The sequence below is a fragment of the Micromesistius poutassou genome, assembly GCF_964030765.1.
Source record: "Micromesistius poutassou genome assembly, chromosome: 5".
In the NCBI taxonomy this organism is placed as follows: domain Eukaryota; kingdom Metazoa; phylum Chordata; class Actinopteri; order Gadiformes; family Gadidae; genus Micromesistius; species Micromesistius poutassou.
In genome coordinates, this window is record NC_140275.1 from 22187785 (window position 1) to 22210720 (window position 22936).

At 43.8% G+C, this 22936-nt stretch overlaps 1 protein-coding gene across 1 annotated transcript in view; it reads right to left on the reverse strand.

The window, feature by feature from the left end:
• Nucleotides 1–18613, reverse strand: part of LOC311343536 (tyrosine-protein kinase JAK2-like) — a 28637-nt gene extending 10024 nt beyond the window's left edge. The window contains 12 exon segments of the mRNA XM_084468407.1: nt 317–451; nt 1013–1137; nt 1555–1741; nt 2208–2319; nt 2870–3027; nt 3818–3937; nt 6364–6655; nt 7071–7216; nt 10400–10517; nt 10849–10972; nt 14931–15163; nt 18122–18613. Coding sequence (XP_084324533.1) covers nt 317–451; nt 1013–1137; nt 1555–1741; nt 2208–2319; nt 2870–3027; nt 3818–3937; nt 6364–6655; nt 7071–7216; nt 10400–10517; nt 10849–10972; nt 14931–15147 — 1734 coding nt within the window. The 5' untranslated portion in view covers nt 15148–15163; nt 18122–18613.
• Nucleotides 18614–22936: the final 4323 nt, after the last annotated feature.

Here is a 22936-nt window from a genome sequence, read left to right on the forward strand (position 1 = left end):
AGAAACAAGAGGCTCAAATGGTTCGCACACAGGCGTCCAAATGGGTTCCAATGTTCTGGAAGGGTTTGGGCTTTCATCAGTGTCTTTTTATTGCCATTTTAAAGTGAACATCTGCTTCAAATCAGCACTGATCAAATTAAAACGGCTTTGAGGACCATGTTCGCCTGGCATGAACCCGGCCCTAAAACAACACAGTGGTTTGTGGTGGAACCACGCACACGACGGGCCACACGGCACCGACCGCTCTGTGATCTCTATCATACTCAGAACGCAGTGGGCCCTGAAGGACGTTTCGTAAGGGGGTCCTGCTACCGACCTCGGAGTACGCTCTGTGGGCGTGGTCCAGGACCTTCATGACCACCTCCGTCTGGTGCAGGAGCCCATAGTCACCCAGCTCCTTGCGGACTCCTTTGAAGATCTTGGTGAAGGTTCCCTGGCCCAGACTCTCCATCTGGGGGACAACAGGCAGACGGGGGCAGGGGTCAAAGCTAGGCAGCGGAGAGAGGACTACGGAGCCGCCATTGGCAGCAATGAAAAGACATCCACAAGCAAGCAAAAATGTGACTGGAATATTCTCCCCATTCAGTATCGCAAAAGGTCAACACCGGCTACTGAAACTGGATCTCCAACTGGAGTTTCTTTCTCAATGCATAACGTCAGCTGCTCCATAACAGCACGGCTGTGCTTGTATCACATGTGGAATGAAAGCACTTGAGGGTGGGATTTTCTGCAACAAAGCAGAAGTTGACTGTAAGCGTGACTGTATATTTTATGTAGTGCGACATGACAGGATCTCAAAGGGCCCGGGGTCACTGTAAACCCAGTGGGTTCAGAAGGCCTCTTTCAGAGCCGGGCGGCGACTGCAGGAGTGTAACTAACACAACGTCCAGCCAGAAACAACTGAGGCTCAGATGGCAAATATACATACTGTAGATCTCACCGGGACCTACAGGGGCGAGCGAGGAGAGCTAGGGTTTTGAAAGTGCAATGGAGCCCAGAGACATGGCCTTACAAACTGCAGGTCCTCCTTCTTGATCTTGTGGAAAACCATCTGGCAGACGTTGTGTCTGTGGAGCGACGGGGAGGAGGGCACGTCCAGACCTTTGTCTCTCCTGCACACCAGCAGGCATGACTTCTCTGTCAACAACAACGACAACAATCTGTCAACAATCAGCTGGTTGATTTGATAAAACTAAATGAATCAGCATTAGGGTGCATAATTATTTGATTTATGAAGGCTCAACTCAAGAGAGAAACCAATTTAAAAGCCTTGCAGCAAATCTAACAATATCTGCATTTTCATTGATAAAAATATATAACAATACAATATTTTCATTTTAAATTTTACCTTTATTTGAACAGGAAGTCTCAGAAATAACTACTACTACTACTTCTTCTACTCATAATAAAGAAGTTCTTAGGCTTTTCTCCATTTAGTTTCATGTGTGCAGTCCTTTGCAAGTAGCTCAAGAGTTAGCGAAAAGACCCCCGGGTGGTCCCTCTGAACCCCCCTCCCCCTAACCCCCTCCCCCGTCACCGGGCCGGGGCGCGTACCTTTGGCTTTGGGGGGGCAGCCCCGGGTGAAATGGAACACGGCCCCGTCGGAGCGCACCGTCTCCTTGTGGTAGCAGGCCAGCAGCTCCTGCAGGCCCATGAAGGTCCTCTTGGTGCCGCTCAGGTTGAACTCCCCGCCGCACGAGCGGCTGATCTGGCAGTGCTTGTACTCCACCACGTCGTTCATCTGGCCCGCAGACAGGCAGGCAGGCAGGCAGGCAGGCAGACAGGCAGGCAGGCAGGCAGGCAGGCAGGCAGGCAGACAGACAGACAGACAGACAGACAGACAGACAGACAGGCAGGCAGGCAGGCAGACAGACAGACAGACAGACAGACAGACAGACAGAGAGACAGGCAGGCAGGCAGGCAGGCAGGCAGGCAGGCAGGCAGACAGACAGACAGACAGACAGACAGACAGACAGACAGACAGACAGACAGGCAGGCAGGCAGGCAGGCAGACAGACAGACAGACAGACAGACAGACAGACAGACAGACAGACAGACAGACAGACAGGCAGGCAGACAGACAGACAGACAGACAGACAGACAGCATGATATTAACACATGGCTTCCACGACATACTAGACAATTCATGAATGTTCTTTAGACTGTAAAGTATTGAAATAGAGATTAAAATAGGAATTATTACACACCACTACTGGAAAGGTTAGGTAATACTTGTCGAAATCCTTGGGACTATGTCGCAAAATATACAATCCGCTCTTGTTTCCAGCCTTGTGCAACCTGTTAATGGCGAAATCCATCCTGAAACAGAAGAGCAAGGGCAGAGTATTACTGCACTAAACAAGGCTTTCAGTACTGCCAACTATTACCAGGAGCAATTTACTTTCAAAAAGCAATTCAGTCACGGGAACATGATGCTATTGTCACCTTCAAGTGGAAACATAATTTCCAATCTCTTTAGGAAAGGCACTGTAGGAAGAATTTTTAAGTCAAAGAGAAAGTAGAAAAGCAGGAGAGAACAAGATTTTGACAATAGGCCACCCCAAAAAGTCTCCCCTCTCTCACTCCATACGTGCCACCATTGAAAAGTGTTGCAATTCACTCTCCTGTGATTGACAGGCATGATGGATTAACCTAACCAATCAGGGAAGAGAGGCGCTGATTGGTCAGAAATTAGCCTGGAGCGGGAATACCGAACAGGCGCAGCAGGTTCACTCACTCACTCATAGCTACGGATAATAACGGTTCCACCTGACCTACAGCACATTTAAACACATTGAGTAAAGATCCTGTTCTGATGGAACACGCATGCTTTCACTCCAGAGCAACGAGGTCCAAGTTGCAGACTTACGAGATGGGGCCGTGGCAGTGGGAGTGGATGGCCTCCATGAGCCTAGGGGGCGCCACCTCCCTGCAGAGGTAGTGGTGTGCGTCTGTGGTGAGCCGGCAGTAGCCGTCGATGAGGGACACGAAGGACAGGGCCTCCGCCAGGTTGGGGAACTCCAGGTCCTGAGACAGGGAGAAACCACAGGGATGAGGAATCCTCACCTACCACATGACAACCACCTCATGCCCTTGTTATAGCTATAGGAGTCCTCTGCTTCTTGACCATCTTTGACTGAATCCTCCTCTTTATCGATGGCTCGAGGTGCCTCCATGACTCCGGAGGTTTGGAAGAGGGCATCACCGACAAAAAGGTGCATTACATGGAAGTTCACTTTACTCAAGCAACAATAATACAAAGAAAGCGGTGCAAATAAAGCCCAGAAACATACACAAACACACACACAAAAAAATATATTCCATGCTGGTTGTTGGCTGTGATGGAAAAACTGCTGCAAGCAAAGTTTATAGAAAACGTCTTTGACATGATGTGAATTAGTTTGGAGCCGAGGAATTCTTCAATAAGTGAGGCCTAGCAATCTCCATTAGCAGTTAAATGTTGTGAAAACGGCTGTTAATTGATTAATCATCAATGTTATTTTCTAACACAATATTATAGTCCTTCACTCAAAATGTACAACAGTGCACATGTCCCTCCGGCCCCTGATATTAAAGGACCAAGCAGTGCTTTTCTCCTGAGGAAGGTAACATCAGTGATTGTCAGACCAATGATCGGGATTTGGTAGGGAAACTGCATATTGACCAACGGATAGACCACCTGACCAGAGGGTGTCCCCCCTCACCACTGTGTGAGTGTGTGAGTGAGTGAGTGAGTGAGTGAGTGAGTGAGTGAGTGAGTGAGTGAGTGAGTGAGTGTGTGTGTGTGCGTGTGCCTGCCTGCCTGCCTCTCTCTTACCCGGCTCTTCCCGTCGTTCTTATTGATGCAGACCACACGGTTCTCCCCGCCTCCTTCCTTATTGGCCAGCTTGATGCTGATGTCAGTCACTTCTGGAAAGTCACAAAGGATCTGCATCTCCTGATGGGACGCAAGACAGACCGAATCAATTAATAAGACAGAAGTATAGACAAAAACATATCTGGGACTTGCATATAGCAATAGAACTTTGATGATAATGGATAGAATCTGCTTTGATAATAACCATTATCTTATACAGTTGGTCCTGTGTAGCTTAAATGATAGGACATGGCATTCAAATCACTCAGGATAGGGGTTAAATTACCACTGGGGCTACTCATGCTGAGAATGCATGCACTGGTATGGTACATGGTTTGTAGGACTCTTGAGAGAGTGTTTAGGCTGTTTAATACTGATCACAAACAGGTTCAGACTTTCTAAACTAACTGGTCAAAAGTTGGTCTCTAAATGAGAATCTACATTTTTGTGTGCATACTGATGATATAGAAGGATGTAAACTTTCTTGCTCACTATTTTTGATAAGTTGTATGTACTGTACAATATGTATTTCTGCCACTAGGAGTCCCTCAAACAAAACATAACAAAAGACGAGTCTGATGCAGCCTGAAGTAGCGTGGGAACAAGGAAGTTGTGGCCTTCAACACCATCGCCGTGAAAAGCTATCTGATGTGACTCAGGCAGAAATCGTGTTCACAGACGAGTTAATGTCATTAAGTTTGATTGACTACGTTTAGTCACGTTGCTAATGAAATAGCCGCAAGTAACATGAGTTAGCCTGCCAGCTTACCATTAGATGAGTCGAATACTCAAACAGCAATAAATCAGCAAACAAGTCATTATTGATATGTGGGGGATCAATCTGTCAACAAAAATCATATAAAAATATTTATTTATATTTATATCTATAATAATGTTGAATGTTGTTACGACTTCATAACTAAGGCTGTCAATCAACTAAAAATATTTAAATGCGATTAATCCATAGTTGCATGATTTTCCATAGTTAATCGTGGTTAATCACAAATTAATCACACATTTGTCCACGCCCATTTTGAAGGGAGACGACAAAATAGAAAAATAGGACTAAGAACTTTTCCACCATTAAAGCAAAACAACGGACTGAAACGATCCAGGGACCCAGACAGGTCAAGCGTTTACCAATAAAGTCACAAATTACAAATTACAAATTACTCCAATCACAACCCAATCACAACCCAACCCAAACGATGATTAGTAAGACCCTAGGGTTAAAAGACCCACTGCTACCCACATCCTTTTTTTTTTATCTCACAAATGGCATTCAGTTTGACAAGCCCATGCAGCTGTTCAATCAACGGTGCCGTGTACTTTTCATTCCTTAAGGAACTAGTTTGCAGAGGGAGAGTATACAGCTTTAGGTCTTTCCTCACAAGCTCAACCAGGAGGTCCAGCTACAGGACATTTTCTTCCACATTGAACTATGTTGGCATTCAAGTACTATGGCTGCAGTGGTTTGGCCATGCAACACTTATTATGGGTTGTGCCATTTAGAGACATCCTTTGGAAGTTACTCTCGCTCCTCTTCTATGAGGGTTTGTTTCACATAAAGCAGAAGGAAACAGCAGGAAGCAGCCTTATCCTACGACGTTATAGATACTTAAATAGATTCAATTACGTCGTCATGTCTGAATCAAGTATAGGACTAGGCTTATAGGCTTATAGGCACAACCCTAAAAAATGAAACATACAGACGGGCATATGAGCCCGCTCTCCTGTGCAATACAGGCTGGTTATTATCCTATAACCGAGATCAATGAAACGGGCTGTACTTTTATAGTTGGTGCTTTATTGAGACTCGGGGCAATTTTAAGGAATTACGTTAAATGCAAAGCATTAACTGTCTCAGTGACTGAACCTAACGCGACGCGGCATGTCCACAATTCGTCTTTTTTGGGTCACGTGATTGGCTCCTGTAATTGTAAAAACTAAATGCCTAGCGGCGTGCAGCGCACCCTTCTAAAAAGGCCAGTTGCTGCTTCAATGCGTCCACTTAGTGGTGTTAAAACGAATTTGCCTTATTATCGTGTTTTTCGCCCAGCCCTATTTTTAAAGGTTATAAGGTTATAAGGTTAAGAGCAGTGCTGGAAGTTATGGGGTGGCTGTATGGCCATCCCTGTGGGATGCTCTTATTGGAAACGAAAGGTGGTTGGTACATTGCGCAAAGTTTCAATAAAGTTGCGCTGCGGCAGTAGGGCTGTTCAAGAGCGTGTGAAGAAAAACATTTGCATTAATAGGAATGCCGGACTGCTGAAAAAGGAAAAAAATAAAATTCCATTACCAGATTTGTCCGTTCCGTGAGCATAACTGAACGGCATAACTGAAGGTTTTCCCTGATTGGTTCAGTGAATCAATCTTGCCTGTCAATAACGTGCTGCACACACAGCGTTATCTTATCCCCACCACAGGCGCTGCTCCGCTCCTTTCTGCCCCCTCTCTGCCGCTCTCCCCCCTCCCCTCCAGCAGCAGCAGCGCTACAGAGTACCCACCTGCTCCGTGTCCTTGCCCTTCTCCCGGCACCAGCGGATGCCGCTGTCAGCCGCCACCAGGATGGTGAGACCGGCCCCGGAGGGCTCCTGCAGGCGGAAGGTCTCCGTGTAGAAGGCCGCCTCCAGGCTCTCCAGGCTGATCAGGTACTTGAGCTTGAGGTCGCGTGCCGAGGCCCTGCACTGGCTGAACTGCTGGATGAAGCGCTTGAAGCGGAAGCGGATGCGCTTGCGCGTCACAAAGTTGCAGCCCTGGATCTGAGCCCTCATGTTCTTGGGCAGGAAGGACTTGTAGCTGTTTGGAGCAAAGAGCAGGGAATGTTACATCAACCCAGTACGCTTCCGCTGCGCCACTCTGCTTTACAGTACCAAAAGTCAACCAGCAAACCCTTGCTCAAGCCACCCTTTTATTAATACTACAAACAACCTTTTGACTGAAATAAGTGGCTTATAGTTTCAAAAGGGAAGATATGGACCTCCAGCATAACTTCTGACATGCCAGCAATGTGTTGAGAAATATTTATATTAGCATGGGAGGCTGGATTAGGATGTCAATAGCGATTCATTTTTGGACTTTAACATTGGGTAATGGTCTGTTTTAACATTAACGCTTACGAGGTTACACCGTGAAGAGGGACAGCATGGCTGTTGGGCAGGGCGAGGACATGCGAGGCGGAGGGCCTGATGGCTACATGCCGGGGCTTTGATACCTTAACGTGTGGTATATGTCCAGAGGGGACAGTTGTCTCTCCTTGGAGGTCCTCATCATGTCCAGCACGGCCAGGCCCAGACATTCTTCCTGAGCCTCGTGGGAGCAGGGCACTGGGACCACACCGCTGACAAAATCACTTTTCCACTGCAAGCACCCACACATATTATTGTATTATTATATTAGATTTATGAAGGAGTTTTTAATTCATTTTTTACAGCGGCCTCAATGCTCTCCAGATGAACAGCCTGATCCGCTGAAGCATTGTCGACACAGCCTGAATAACATCTAGACTTCCCCAAATGCTTTAGAGAGCGGCGGCACATGATGACACACACACCAGATGATTCAAATCAAGTGTCTGAAATAGAACACGTTATAACAGTAGAAAGCCATCTCCAGTATGACTTACAGCAGGACGCCTTCTACACAGACATGATAACTTAGTGTAGGACTATACAAGGTGCAACTACAAAACAAAAGAGCTCATATTGTCTCCATCAAGCCCACTATGGATGAATAAAGTGGAATAACACAATACATACATGTTATTTAGATTCACAATGGTGAAAACAATGGTGAAAAACAACTAATTAGGCATAGTAGTAGCACACAATGGTGTGCTACAATCATAAAGATTACATCGTCTATACTTCAATCAAATAAAGGACAAGATAAAAAAAAAACAAAGTAAAAATAAAATAAAATAAAAACAACTCAGTCCTGTTTGTCATCCATCCAACCATCTACATCCATATTGTTATTCTCAAGAAGTACCTACTATATTTAGTTTGAGTATGTAGGGCGTTCCAATTAAGATTGGGGCGAAAATAAGTGTAATGAAAAGACCCGGATGGTGTACTCAAAACAGTCAACCCACCGAGTGTGGATCGATTTACACTTTTCGTACTCAACGGCACCCATCTTAGCTACGTAGCGAAAGAGGCTGAGCCAACAGTCATTTTGTAGTTTTTCTAGCTTTTTCTAGCTGCTAGGCGTTAAGGGTTCACCGTTCAAAGCGGGATGTTTTGGGCGAGGGACGGGCCGCGGCGGCAGTCGCGATCATAATTTCCGGTTAGTGCACCACAGAGTATTCGATTTGGAACGACACTGACATCTGAAAATCTGCACACTTAGTGAGTGCGGATAGTGTACTACGTTTAAGTTTACTCATGGAAGTACGGATATGGGAACACAGCACAGGTCTGTTTTAGGGCAATCCTTTCTTAATCATAATAATCTCCCCATTAGCTGAGGCCCGTGATGAGGTCGTAGCGAGACGAGAGGTTCAAGAAGCGAGGCTCATAGAAAGCAAAAGTTAGACAGATTGAGAGAGGAAGCACAACAAGGATAACATCATCTCCAATAGAGAAAAACAACAAAAACAAAACATGATGCGGGAATGAGAGTAACAAAAAAATTAAGAGGTCCAAAGAAAACTGTGAGTGACCTGAGATGGAGGAGGGAGGATGGAGGAGGGAGGAGGGAGATGGAGGAAAGGGGATGAGGAGGGACGATGAAAGGAGTGAGGAGGGAGGGAAGGAGGGAAGGAGGGAGAAGGAGCCAGTAGATTAAATGGCTTAATGGCAGCAAAGAAAGAACAAAAGCCTTAGCATACAGAGCCTATTTGCTCTGTGTCTGCAGTTCAACGGGAGGGCATCTTCCTAAGCCTACAGCCTCCAGGCTAATGCCCGGGGTCATGGCACACGTCCTTAGAATGAGCCCGACCAGGCTAGACTAAGCCCCAGGGCCACCTCCAGCCCTCCTGGTTGAGAGCTTAGAATCGTACGAATAGAAGTGGTCTTATTGGATGAAGACTAGCGCCAGTGTTGTGCCTGAACGCGTTCATTGAACGATAGTTCATGAACTCGTTCATATTTTGGGCGAATGTGAACTGAATGTACTGTATTACTGCCTGATGAACGTTACTGTGAACATTGAGCCCCCTTTCTGGTTTGTCTAGGATGAAATAGAGTGGTTGACACCGAATGTTGACGATTGTTCCTGTCTCGGGTATTTGGCTCGTTTCGAATCGTCCCTGCCTGCTTCAGAATGGCTGGCTACATGTATGCACAAACCTGTCCTTAAAACAACCCTAAACGTTATTTTTCAGAAATGTGCAACTTACAGAGTGGTTAGTGGTGTTCTTTAAGTATCGTAGCGAAATACAGTTTCTGTCGTGTTTTATTTGGCATTTTGTAAATCCATTGATTTCTGTTGAAAGACTCATTGCTCATTGACCGGAAACGGAAAGGGGGGCTGGTTGTAGTCTTTTCGCTCGATCTAGCCCTACTGTTGATACGGAGAACCGAGCGAAAAGACTACAACCAAACGTAAACAGCCCCATTTCTGTTTCCGGTTCAGGTCCGGTTTCAATGGGATTTACAAAATGCCAAATAAAACACGACAGAAATTGTATTTCGCTACGATACTTGATTTGGAACATTAAAGAACACCACTAACCACTCTGTAAGTTGCACATTTCTGAAAATGAACATTTAGGGTTGTTTCAAATAAGCCAAATACCCGAGACAGGAACAATCATCAACATTCAAATTGTCCTTTAAGGCCTGTTTACGATGTGTTTTAGCCGGGTTTTCGTGTGGAAGGCTCTATAGAAATCTGGCACTCTATTGAACGAAGCTAAGCTGAGAGAGCGTTGGTTCCAAAATAATAGCTCCCAGCAACATATTGAAAAAAATAACTATGAACTAGTTAATTTTTGGAACTGTGAACTTAGTTCAACATTTTGAATTATGAACTATGAACTGAACTAGTTCATTTTAAAATTTGTGAACTGAACTTTGACCTAGTTCATGTAGAAAGTGAACTTTCCCAACACTGACTAGCACATATCGGATGACTTTAAATGCATACGTATGCACGACCCTATGAGAATCCATTATTTGTTGGCACTATGTCGGTTTGTCTAGTATAGTGTTTATGACACACACAGGGATGCCAATTTTTTTGATAGAGAGGTTACGCAGTAGTTCCTATGCATGCACTAAAAAGACTGATCCGACCATTTCACCATCTCACCTGTGGGTCAAAAAACAAACAGATAAAAGCTCCTGCGCAGCTTATCATTAGATAGTATCGTTGTCCATGGGCGACGCATTCACCGATGCAGAGGGAGGACTCGGTGACGCAAGGACAGTGTGATACGGCCTAATTCTTTAGGGACATCTGAAACACGATGTATGCTTAGCGGCCTACAGGGGCTGTGCAGAACAGCTCTCACATATTCCTCGCTGTGAGTCCATTAGCATATCTAATCTTACTTCAGCATGTCATTCACCATGGACGCCTAGGTCTGTTTGGGTTCACCTGGGAGAAGAGGTACGCCATGACCGCGTCGTCCAGCACGGCGCTCTCAGACCCCTTTGAGAGTCCATAGCGATAGGCCCGCGACCCACCACCGCAGTGCCAGTTGGGAAAGTAAAACCTGCACAACAACAACACAACAAGCGTCACTGAAGCCTGTGTACAACGGGACGGACGTCACGTGTATGGAATCAAATGAGTGAACAACCATCTGCAATACGTGGGCGAGACCAGCTTCAACCCATTAATGAATTGATTAATTAAACAAATCCACCATAAAACGAAACATTAGGCAGTCCTGATATGGATGCACCTCATCGTTATGTTTCTGTTGCCAAAATGGTTGCATGTGTGAGGAACATAACCGAATGACAAAGGGTTCAGAATCATCCGGACTGCATCGAAAGAGATGAGCAACGTGCCAAAGATAAGGCGTGGTGAAAATGAGCTACCTTATCTTAAACGATATGTCCTTTGAGGCCGATCCGTCCAGCTGGAAGACGTGACTGGGCGGGAACCACAAGGACTCCTGCTCGCAGAAGAGGCCGAAGAGGGTGGAGTACAGCGGGGACACACCTGGGGGTCACAACACGATGACAGATCATTTACAGTCAGCGACTTGTGGCCACAAGAGGTACTGCTCACATACGCTGCTATCTTGGCTACAATGTCATGGTGGGTTTGTCCAAGAAAAACAAAACAACGTTGGTTTAGGGAAAGTGGAAAACAATGAAGTGCAACACAGTCAAATGACGGTTTTGCATGGATGATTAAGTTACACACTTTGGTCTAACTAATAATGCAAAGTATTTTTTTGGTACCTTTTGATTTGACTAAATTCCATTGAAATGTCAACACAAGCGGCTGTGCCCTGGAGCCACTCCTTTCACAATATAGGTGAATGAAAGACCAAAGAAGTAGAACCCAAATTTCAATCGTACTTTGGCTTGTTTAATGTCATCATTACAACGTTGTTGTCCATGGTCATGTGCCTCTGGGAACCTAAACAACGTTTTACCTGCTTATACAGGGCAAGACTATAAATAATGGTGGACAGACGGGAACCCAAGCAGAGGGAGAGCCTGTCCAGCAGGCACAACGGGAACCACTCAGCCCTGAAGAGGTGAACTGTGGCCCCTCAAACCTTCCAGTCAACTGTGTATCGGGTAAACAAACTAGGAAAGATCAAGTGTTCGGTGAAGGAGCCTTAAAAACCAGCGGCAGAAGAGACAATATTCCAGTAATATTAATAATAATGATATCATTTTACTGTGTCCTCTTTATGACCAACCTCTTCACCCAAAACCCAACTTCTCACTCACGTTTTGTATTTTAAAATATTATAAACACCACCAAGAATCAAAGAAGACATATACAGTGGATTTGACTACAGAGTGAAAGACAAATGTCCTTCTTGCAAGGCTGGTCTGTGGTCTCCTATCACAGTATAGTGAACATCTGGTCTCTATCACAGTATAGTGAACATCTGGTCTCTATCACAGTATAGTGAACATCTGGTCTCTATCACAGTATAGTGAACATCTGGTCTCTATCACAGTATAGTGAACATCTGGTCTCTATCACAGTATAGTGAACATCTGGTCTCTATCACAGTATAGTGAACATCTGGTCTCTATCACAGTATAGTGAACATCTGGTCTCTATCACAGAATAATGAACATCTGGTCTCTATCACAGTATAATGAACATCTGGTCTCTATCACAGTATAGTGAACATCTGGTCTATCACAATATAGTGAACATAGGGGTGTACGGTATAAACGGTATAGAAAGTACACCGGTGTGAATTTGCGCTACGGTATGGATTTTGACGATACCGTGAGACCGGTGTGACCAGTAGACAGTGTTGTGTGTAACGTGTTACAAAGTAAGTAACGTAAATACAGTAACGTAAAGTTACGCAAAACTACTGAAAATATGGTAACGAAACATAGTTCCTTTTTCAATTCGGCGCAACGTTACTTTTCCCAGGGACCAATTTGACAGTGATACTGCTTTCTCAGGCAGTATGCTAGCATGCAAGCATGCAGGCGCTCAGCCTGCGCAATAGTCCCTTCATGAGCTCTCATTCACCGTACGAGACAGACGCTGGTAGCGTGAAGCTGGCTCTGCATCTCAGACATCGCTTCCGCAGGCATTTTCCAAAGCCAGTCCTTACGACAAAAAAAGCCAGCGGTGGAACGAGATAATAAACGCAGTCACTGTTTACCTGTGTAAGGACATGGTTCCCTTTCAAAATGTCAATAGAAAGGGCTTTAAAGAGATGGTCAAAACACTTTATCCCAGGTACGCGCTACGTACCCGCACACACTTCAGCCAAATTGAGATGCCAAAACTATACGGCAAGGTCCGCAACCAAGTGGAGAAAGAAATCCATACTATCCATACTGGAAGTAACTTAAAAAAAAAAAAAGATTTAGCATTTTTTTCTATTTCAGTTTTGCTCAATAAATGTTCTTAAAATACTTCTGTAGGTCTACTATGTGAAATATTTCCTAGTAATACAAAAATACAGTAATAGCTGCCTAACCAGTATTTTACCCCTTCAGAAGCATTTACATCGAAATTAGAATATAAAATGAACATACCGTGATATAATACCGTACCGACTATGCCTCAAATCATACCGTGATATAAATTTTAGTCCATACCGTACAGCCCTAAGTGAACATCTTGTCTCCATCACAGTACAATGAACATCTGGTCTATCGCAGTATAGTGAACATCTTGTCTCCATCACAGTACAATGAAGGGTTTCCCACAGCTGTCTTAAGGCGTGGGACAGTGCCCCCGCTAAATTACCGACTGCCGCTACAAAGAAATTGACTTTTCACCTTATGTCGACAATGCACGTCCATTCATGTCAGCATCAACATTCAATTCATAAAATATAGCCTATTATTAGCCTAATAAACTATAATAGAGGCTTATATCCTCTCCGTTATGTCTGATTATGCAGATTCAGATCATATCATGACACATCCCTCATCAATAAAGACAATCTAGAAGGGTTTGATTGATAAAAAATGTAGATACCTACATGTGAATAAAGCGTTTCAGCTTTTAGAGGGAATGGGCCCCCAATCTCTTTTGTAGAACAGCGAAAATGCACTAACGAGTACCAACTGAGGTAATCATTATCATTTCAACAGCTGGGGGTGTTATTATACTGTGATTGTGTGCATAATTCCTGCCTGTTGTGATTCTTGTTATTCTGTGTGCGCTCTTACGTTCTTAAAAGCACACAAAGTCTGCATTCAAGCGATGTAAAGCAGGGAAAGAAAGGTTTCTCTTACCCATGGTTAATAGCCAATGTAAGCCAAATGCAATTTATGTAGGCCTATTAGATAGTCCTGTAGGCGAGATCTATAGCATGATCAGAGTTATCATTTGAGTGCAACTTGTAAAAAGAAAGTATCCATCAGGTATTAGTGGTTGAAATGTAATCTGATTCTAGGGCACACTCACACTAGGCGAAGTTGCCCTGTACCGTACTCAAGTACGATTGCACTCCCCCCCCACTGTGCCGATGGCCTGTGCTCACACTAGGTAATCTCAACTGGGCCTGAGTATGGTTGCTTCTTGTCCATATAGATTGCGTATCCGTGCGCGTACTTGAGTACGGATGGCGTGCTCACACCAGCCAAACGAGCTAGACTTTAGGGGGCAAACGCACTCGGGCACGGTACAGATGGCCTAGTGTGAGTGTGCCCCTAGTTGACTGTATGTGCTGTATGAGACAATTTAGCTTTTAGACCCACCGCCTTATTGGTAGACAATCAGGGCATCTCTTCTCGGATTGTTTCGGGAAAATCATGACTGTCAATCACACACAGCTGAGCTCCACTACCTGTGCCTGAATGCAACACTTCTCCATGGCAGAGAAGGAGGGACGCTTGTGTAAAACCTTGCCCTCTTCCGCTCTTACCAAAACTTGCCTTCGGCAGCCTAGCTGTTTGATTTGGTAAATCTAATGCATAGGTTTATTATTTCTTCACTTCACTGAGAAAATTGACGTAGACAGAACGATGATTTGACTATTCAAATGTTATGGTACAGCCCTACCTTATTGCTTTCATCTTTCTCAGAAGTATTTCCTCCACCACTAAACCTTTTTTTGTGGGAGACGCTTTAATGAACATCTGGTCTGTGGTCTCCTATGACATTATAAAGAACATCTGGTCTCTGGTCTCCTATCACATTATAATGAACATCTGATCTGTGGTCTCCTATCACAGTATAATGACTTCTGTTCTATCCAGTATAATGAACATCTGGTCTCTATCACAGTATAAAGAACATCTGGTCTCTATCACAGTATAAAGAACATCTGGTCTCTATCACAGTATAAAGAACATCTGGCCTCTATCACAGTATAATGAACATCTGGTATATTACAGTATAACAAACCTCTGGTCTCCTAACACAGTACAGTGAACATCTGGTATATTACAGTATATCAACCCTCTGGTCTCCTAACACAGTACAGTGAACATCTGGAGGCCTCTCTCACCACATGTCTTGGCTGCCTGTATGCAGAGCTCCTCTGCCAGATAGTGGCCGGGTGGGAAGGTGAGGGGGCAGTCTCTCTCCCCCGGGGGCCCGCTGTGGTAGAGGTGAAGTCTGAGGGCCACGGCGGTGACTGTGGGCTCCTGGCTGTCCAGGTGGGCCGTCCCGTTGAGGTGGACCGGGGGCCGGACGGGGCTGTCCATGGCTGAGATACAGGCCATCCGCAGACAGCAGAACCTTCCAGAAGAGCCAAGCAACAGTGGGATACATAAACACACAGTTCCACTGGATTGTTGAGAGGGTTTAAAGTTACATCATATATACAGCCGTATATAGCACATCAAACATACGGATAACATTTAGCAGTAATGATTTTGCAATTATATTTTTGTATATATAGATTTAGTTTATAGTTATATATAGTTATAGTTAGAGTTTACACTATGGAGTTCTAAGCCAGATCGGTCGATCACTCCTACTGATTATACTGCCGTTTTATGCTTCACTCTTGGGGCTTGAGCGGGACAAAAATGTCATTCCAATTCAGGCAGACCTATTTCTAAAGCTAGCAAGCTAGTCATTTAGTCATTTTTCAGATTGATACTTTCATAATCTAGCAAAATCATTTTTTTTTCTCCAAATACTCTCCCCTAGCTTGAACAACTCCAAGTGTTTTACACCGCCAAATCCCACTTCCAACATTCACTGTAAGAACATCTATACACATCGCTGGACATATGAGCAGTCCTTAATGAACAGAAAAGGGGCTATTCGGCCATCAGCTCCCAGTTTTATTATAGGCTGTTTATCATCTTAAGGATTACAACACTGAAGCCTGCAGAGCCTGCTCAGACCTGATGAAGTAGGAAGTTAAAGAAACATACATTGTCTCTTCAATCGAAATAATTATACTGTCTTACTCAAGTTAATCTATAATTTTAGCAATTTTGGCCTGTTGAAACCTGAGTTGAAGTGTGATTTACCATGCGCCTATGGGCTACATAGAGGGATGTGCTGTTGATGAGAGCACTCCTAAGCACAAATATCCCACACCACGCTTATCTAAAAGGAGGGTTGCATAAAAGAAGAACAGAAGCCACATTGTGTCTACACACACACACACACACACACACACACACACACACACACACACACACACACACACACACACACACACAGTATAAAAACAAAAACAAAACGATTTGCAGAACTAGGCTACTCCCAATGAGTCAGTTCAAAAGTCCCTAACCATCTTCTACTGACAAGCTTAAAAGCTTCATCAACTATTTGACTGTTTTGAATGATGGCAGACACTCACCCAATCTAATACAATGTGTGAGTTTGGATACAATTGTAGAGCCAAATAAAAATCTAGATTTGTCAAGAAGTGCCTGAAAATTATAAGAAAGTGTAGGTGAATGAAAAGCATTGTATTATTGCTTATTGGGCAATAACATGCTTGTTGTATGCACCTGTGTAGTATTGGAGTTGGAGGTCTTTTTTTTAATTTCTATTTTGATATTTTGAAAGTTGTGTTGCAGCAATGCAGTGTGGTAACCCCTTTAAACAGGAAAACCAAGTTGTGCACCAAAGAAAGTTTCTCAAAGGCTATAGTCGCCATATAAAAAAAAGATTAATAACTTTCATACAATCCACTGGTATTTTCACCATATTACAAATATAGGGACACCGTATTTGCTTTTATTACATGAGTTATAAAGCTTTAACCATAATTTGTGAATTACTCATTATTTTGATAAGAAACTAAAGAAATGTAGCAAAGGTTAAAAAAAGGGGTGTTTCCTGAATAGCTATGTCTGAAATTGCATGATTATTATTATTTAAAAAAAAATCACAACTCTTCTCCATCTTGGGACCACAGTGGTGGAACGAGCTCCCTGCTGATGTCAGGACTGCGGAGTCGCTCACCAGCTTCCACAAATGACTCAAAACCCACCTGTTCAGAGTTCACCTAGACTCTACATAGCCATTCAGTCCCTTATTTGTCTGTTGTACTATTGTTTGTTGTATGTCCTGGCACTTAATGAATGCACTTAATGCAGGTTGTATTCATTCATTGTACTTAATTTTGTAGCATGTACTTAATTGTGTTGTGCATGCATGTTGTGTAGCATGTACTTCGTTGTGTAGCATCTGCAGTAGCTAGCTATCACTGCTGTATACGGGGACTGGGGTTAGCCTGGCGATTGTTAGTACTTGCACTTGGTTCTATGAACATCTTTACTGTACCAACGGCGATATATTGTTTCACTTCTTATGACAAATGTACTTATTGTAAGTCGCTTTGGATAAAAGCGTCTGCTAAATGCCCTAAATGTAAATGTAAATATGTGAAATGCAATCCTTGGAATGGACTTTGTCTAGTGTTATCTTGATCATGAATGTACAACAAACAAATATGAAAAGTTAATTGTTGAATTGATCAAAATGGCCCTAATATAAGCCACCTACAGAATTCTACATCTTATTTATTTATCACAGAATGACGAAAGAAAAATATAATGCAGTAGATAAGGCCACTGTTCAGTCATTGGAGATTATTTTCAATAGAGAATAACAATATATATATAAATATATAATATATCTCCCCAATGCAGACGTGCAGACAGTGCCAGATATGAGAAAAAAGGCAATTTATAACTTCATACTTAAAAAAATAATAATAATAAAAATACCACACAGCCAATAGCAAACGAATGGGGTATATTGAAAACATATAAAGACTGCTAGGCTGAATTAATTTGAACATGTGATCTAATGAGAACCATGTTGACAATACAAACAATTTGAATGCAAATGGTTCAAGAAGTCGAAGTCGTGACAGTTTAAAACACCAACAGGTATTGGCATGTCTGCTCTGCCTTGTCCTGTTTAACACTGGCTGGCTTGGGTCCCTTGTCCATCGATGGGGGTGTAATGGCACATAATGACATTCATATAACATCATACATGAACGTGTGTGTACCAGGGCGGAGATCTGCGAGCCAGACACAGCAGACTAATAAAAGTTAAACATCGTATGCAACTATTTACCTCACACGCCCACCCCTTGCACGGACCGTGCAGACAGACTTCTGTTTCCACTCACTCGGTTGATCATGTCCAAGAATGCCCGTCTGGTAAAGTCGACCACACACTTAATTAAAAAACCGTTCGAGAAGGGAAACAACTTACTTTGGTCGATCTGCCCAACCCGCAGCTAGCTCGTCGCTAGCTCAGCAAGGCCAGCCCTGCTAGTGCGGACGATGGTGGAGAGCCACTCTTGGGCTTTGACAGCTAGAGCCGAGGACTTTCCTTTCTGTTGGATATGACGCCGAAGCACGTCCCCACCGCCCCGCCAGACACACGCTCACATCTCACAACAACGTCGCTATAATCAGAGAGACATGACGCCCGTGGCATACCCACCCGTCCGGCTGGGTCAATGCGAGGCTAACGCTGCGCTAGGCACACGGCGGTACGTACCGTTAGCAGCACCGAACTAGCAGTCTGTCGCCTTTTAACTTAAAGTTAAACACGACACCGAATCAACGCCACACACAACCTCATAGGGCTACATGGTTAACACTTGCCCGCTGTGCGAGCAACTTTACTCGAGTTTGAACTCATGGCAAACAACGAGGGGTAACGCTTACTAAACTTGGCAGCCGACTGTTAACACGCTCAGTCGGCTTCCTCCGACCACAACACTGCCGTCGGCAGCCGCCGGCCTGCAGGGGGCGCCCCGGTCCCGCGAACCGAGCACCCACCAGTGTTGCCAGATTAGGCGGGCCCAATCTGGCAACGCTCAACGCTGGCGCCCACACGCCAGTGTCATTTACATTTTATAGCACCGATGCCATGGCACTGCCAGCAACGGCACAGACCATCGTAATACGTATTTTGCCAACAAAAAATCATATGTATATATATATATACACCCACATATATAATAATGTAAGCTCCCATAGTAGCTACTGGTGTCATTAATAAATTATTTCCTTGATATTTACCATCTGACAAAAAATCTATGAACCCATATCCCAGGTGTTGATGAGGAAAGGTGTAGGCTACTAGGGGCTAAACTAGTTATCTAAAATGATCTATACAAGACGAGCTATGACGAAACGTAATACACTGTTTTATTCAATGCATGTGTTGCCCTCTTGTGGCTTGATTTGTGTATAAAACCCCATTTTAACACAAAATGTTCTCAAACACACACATTGCATTTATATAAATACATGTAATGTGTGTGTGTGTGTGTGTGTGTGTGTGTGTGTGTGTGTGTGTGTGTGTTTCTGTCCCGTGCACGTCAGTAGGCCCCTATGTATAAGAAAAATAAAAAAAATGTTTAGCTCGATGTTTTGCAATCACTCTTTGGTATTGGCTGAGATGGAGTCACTTCCCATGTAGGCTGGCTGTATTTGTTCCTGAGGTTAGACTTTGTTTACTCTTTAACTAGATTGTGGGACAAGGTTTCTGTGTTTTTGTGTTGAGGGTCATCAGGGTAAAATGTCAATGGTCAAAAGCCCATATATATAGAGGGAGAGAAAGAGAGAGAGAGAGAGAAAAAAAAAAAAAATAATAATAATAATAATAAATAAAGAGAATAAAAGAGGGAGAAATAAATAAAGAGTAAGAGAGAGAGAGGACATTTAAGAAAGGATTTTGCGGGCTTTCAGTCGAAAATCCAAAAAACAACAACTTGTTATTATGTATTATGTCGCCATGTATTTTTAGACATAAATACTTTAGCCTAATTGGTTTGTAATTAAATACCTTAATCCTACCCATTGATACATCATTCGATATTTTGATTGTTATCCAGATGTAAAATGTGTATAGGTCTATAGGCATTTTTGTTGTTTGTCTCATTAGAATAAGAAACCTTATTATGATTTTTTTTTAACAGCACCAAATAAGCATTTTCGCTCCCTAATCATTTGTTTAATCAGAATGTTACTTCAAAAGCTACGTCTTGATCATTGTGAAAATCTTCCAAACTATGCAAAACACTTAGGCCTATGCTAGAGATAGAATACATGGTTAGCCGTTCCTTAGCTTCTTGCTTAGTTCTCAAAATGTATATATTCTTATTAACTTCTTCTTGTTTTTTCCTTAACAAATTTGCTAAACAATAAAATAATCAATCAAATATAGATAATAAAAAATGGTGTTCACAGGACTTAATACAATTAAGTTTTGTATGTGAAAAATATCGAATATTTTGCACTGTATTTATCCTATATGTTATTTATGTATATATAACAATGTCTACCCGATGGTTGAAATTAACAAATGACTTCCAAGTGTCATATATCCGGTTATCATCCCGTTGCAGGCTCACTAGATAAATTAACATGAGTCTGGGAAATCTGATTGACTCAGTGTAGCCACTAGGGGTCGCTTACTCCACATAGTTCGAAGAAAGCCAAAACAAATACAAAAGCATAGAGGAAAATAAACGGTATGTGCTAAAAATAAGCGATAGGGATAGAGACCGACAAATAAATAAACAATGTATAAAGAACTAAAGAAAACAGACGAGCGGTGGAAGATGTTCTTCTGTGGGTCCCTGGTGGCCTTGGAGACAATATCCCTAAAGCCTTTCACGCCTCTACTACGCACCTGCGCCTCTGTCACACGCATACTCGCACACATTGATGTGAAGTGAGATGATTCTGCAAGACTCTGGGCAACAAAAAAAACAAATGATGTGCTTTTCATCTTGCATATAGGCCATGCCAACAAATAACTAACTGACAGCTGTCGACTAGAGTGTCAATATTATTATGTATCCATATTTGGGACAGCCCTTTAATGTGATTCAAATTGAATTGATCACTGAAGCTAATATAATCTTAAATTATTTGATCTAATCAAATCTATAAAATAATTTTAAACAATCAAAAGTAATAATGTGATCTAATCTGATCTGTTAGTTACAACAGACAGCTACACACAGCTTGGTGAGGCTGAGATATTGATGACATTGATGCTCCCGAACGTCTTGATGACTTTAAGGTGCAGTGTATAGGATTTAATGGCATCTAGAGGTGAGGTTGTAGATTGCAACCAACAGAATACGTCTCACCCCCACACACACACCACGTCTCACCCCCACACACCACGTCTCACCCCCACACACACACCACGTCTCACCCCCACACACCACGTCTCACCCCCACACCCCACGCCTCACCCCACCCCTCACCCCCACACACCACGCCTCACCCCCCACGCCTCACCCCCACACCCCACGCCTCACCCCACGCCTCACCCCCACACCCCACCCCTCACCCCCACACACCATGCCTCACCCCACGCCTCACCCCACCCCTCACCCCCACACACCACGCCTCACCCCACGCCTCACCCCCACACCCCACGCCTCACCCCCACACCCCACCCCTCACCCCCACACACCACGCCTCACCCCACGCCCCACCCCCACACACCACGCCTCACCCCACCCCTCATCCCCACACAACACACCACACCTCACCTGCACACACCACACCTCACACACCACGCCTCACCCCCACACACCTCACCCCATGCCTCACCCCTCACCCCCACACACCACGCCTCACCCCATCCCTCACTCCCACACACCAAATGAAAATGTTCATTGGTATCCAACAATTACAAATTATTTCATATGGATTCTAACTGCACAAGGTTTTCCAAGTCCATTGCTCTCGTAAAGGTTACATGGACGTCCACTAGAACATTCTGCACTTCTCTTCCACCTCTATCTAGCTTGTTATTGTTGATGCCAAATAAACAATTGTGTGCTTGCATGTGTGTGCTTGTTTGAATGTGTGTGTGTGTGTGTGTGTGTGCGTGTGTGTATGTGTGTGCTTGTTTGAATGTGTTTGTGTGTGTGTTTAAGAGAGAGAGAGTGTTTCTGTGTGTGTCTGTACAAACGGTCCGTCGCTCTCTAACTGAGCAGTGTTGGCCGACCCCCTCACCACGTCAATGTTTGTACACGGCAGTGCTTGTTTGATTTAATCGGTAAACAAAAAGTCCACAAGGCGACTATCTGTCAGGCACTGTACAGGCCCATGTGTATCTCCCATCCATCTGTGACATGGGCAGCAATACACTGCTAGGCCTCTGGAGCGATACACAATACGCATTTCAACATACATGGGTTTCATTTCGTAGGCCTTTTAATGTACAGCACATTGTCTTGCATTTCGTTACGAATCAAATCATGAATCAAATGTGATTAATTGCTTGATTTGATGTCTGATGATATAGTGTGGAAAAGGATGCCAATTTTCTTCTGAGTTGGAAAATCCTGTTTCTGCATTGAACTGTGGAAATGAGAAAATCTTGTTTTATATTGTGTGTGATATCCCAGTAGGGGCTGACAGCTGCTTCCATCACAGGGCTGAGGTCTGTAATCGATGCGCGTGAGACCCCCCGATTGGTTTCAGTTGGTGGTTCAGGGTCTATTTCTGTCCTGATCAGATTAGCTGTTGCACCGGTCATTCGTATCCAGCCAGTCCGGTGTGTGTGGTTTCTCTTTCAGGGGACCACCTTATAAAGCGCTAGAAATGATGGTTCTGGTCTTCAACAATCTGCACACAAGAACACAGAGAACGTGGGACGCCCCATGTTACACCGGCAGCGTTCAAAGCTCTATAACATGACTGCATTAACTGAGGCAGTTCCCCCCTTACTGCTGTTACCACTCTTACTCTCCGATAGCTTTCACATTTTACTCTTACAGAAACGGATGGATGTCGCTTTAGGATGAATATTGTAAAGTAGACCTCAATATGCTTGAACCTTGTTAGCCACAGTGAGCAGGACAGAAGGCCTGCTGCTACTGGCCAAAGGATCTGTCACCAATTATGGGCCACATTAACAGTAATAACTATATTCTATTTTAACTCTTTTTGGGGTTGTTTTTATAGTGCTGTTTTTATAGTGTCTACTTTGTTGCTTGACATGCCCTTCTATCCATCTGTTTGCTTTGCCTCCTGCTCTCTCTCT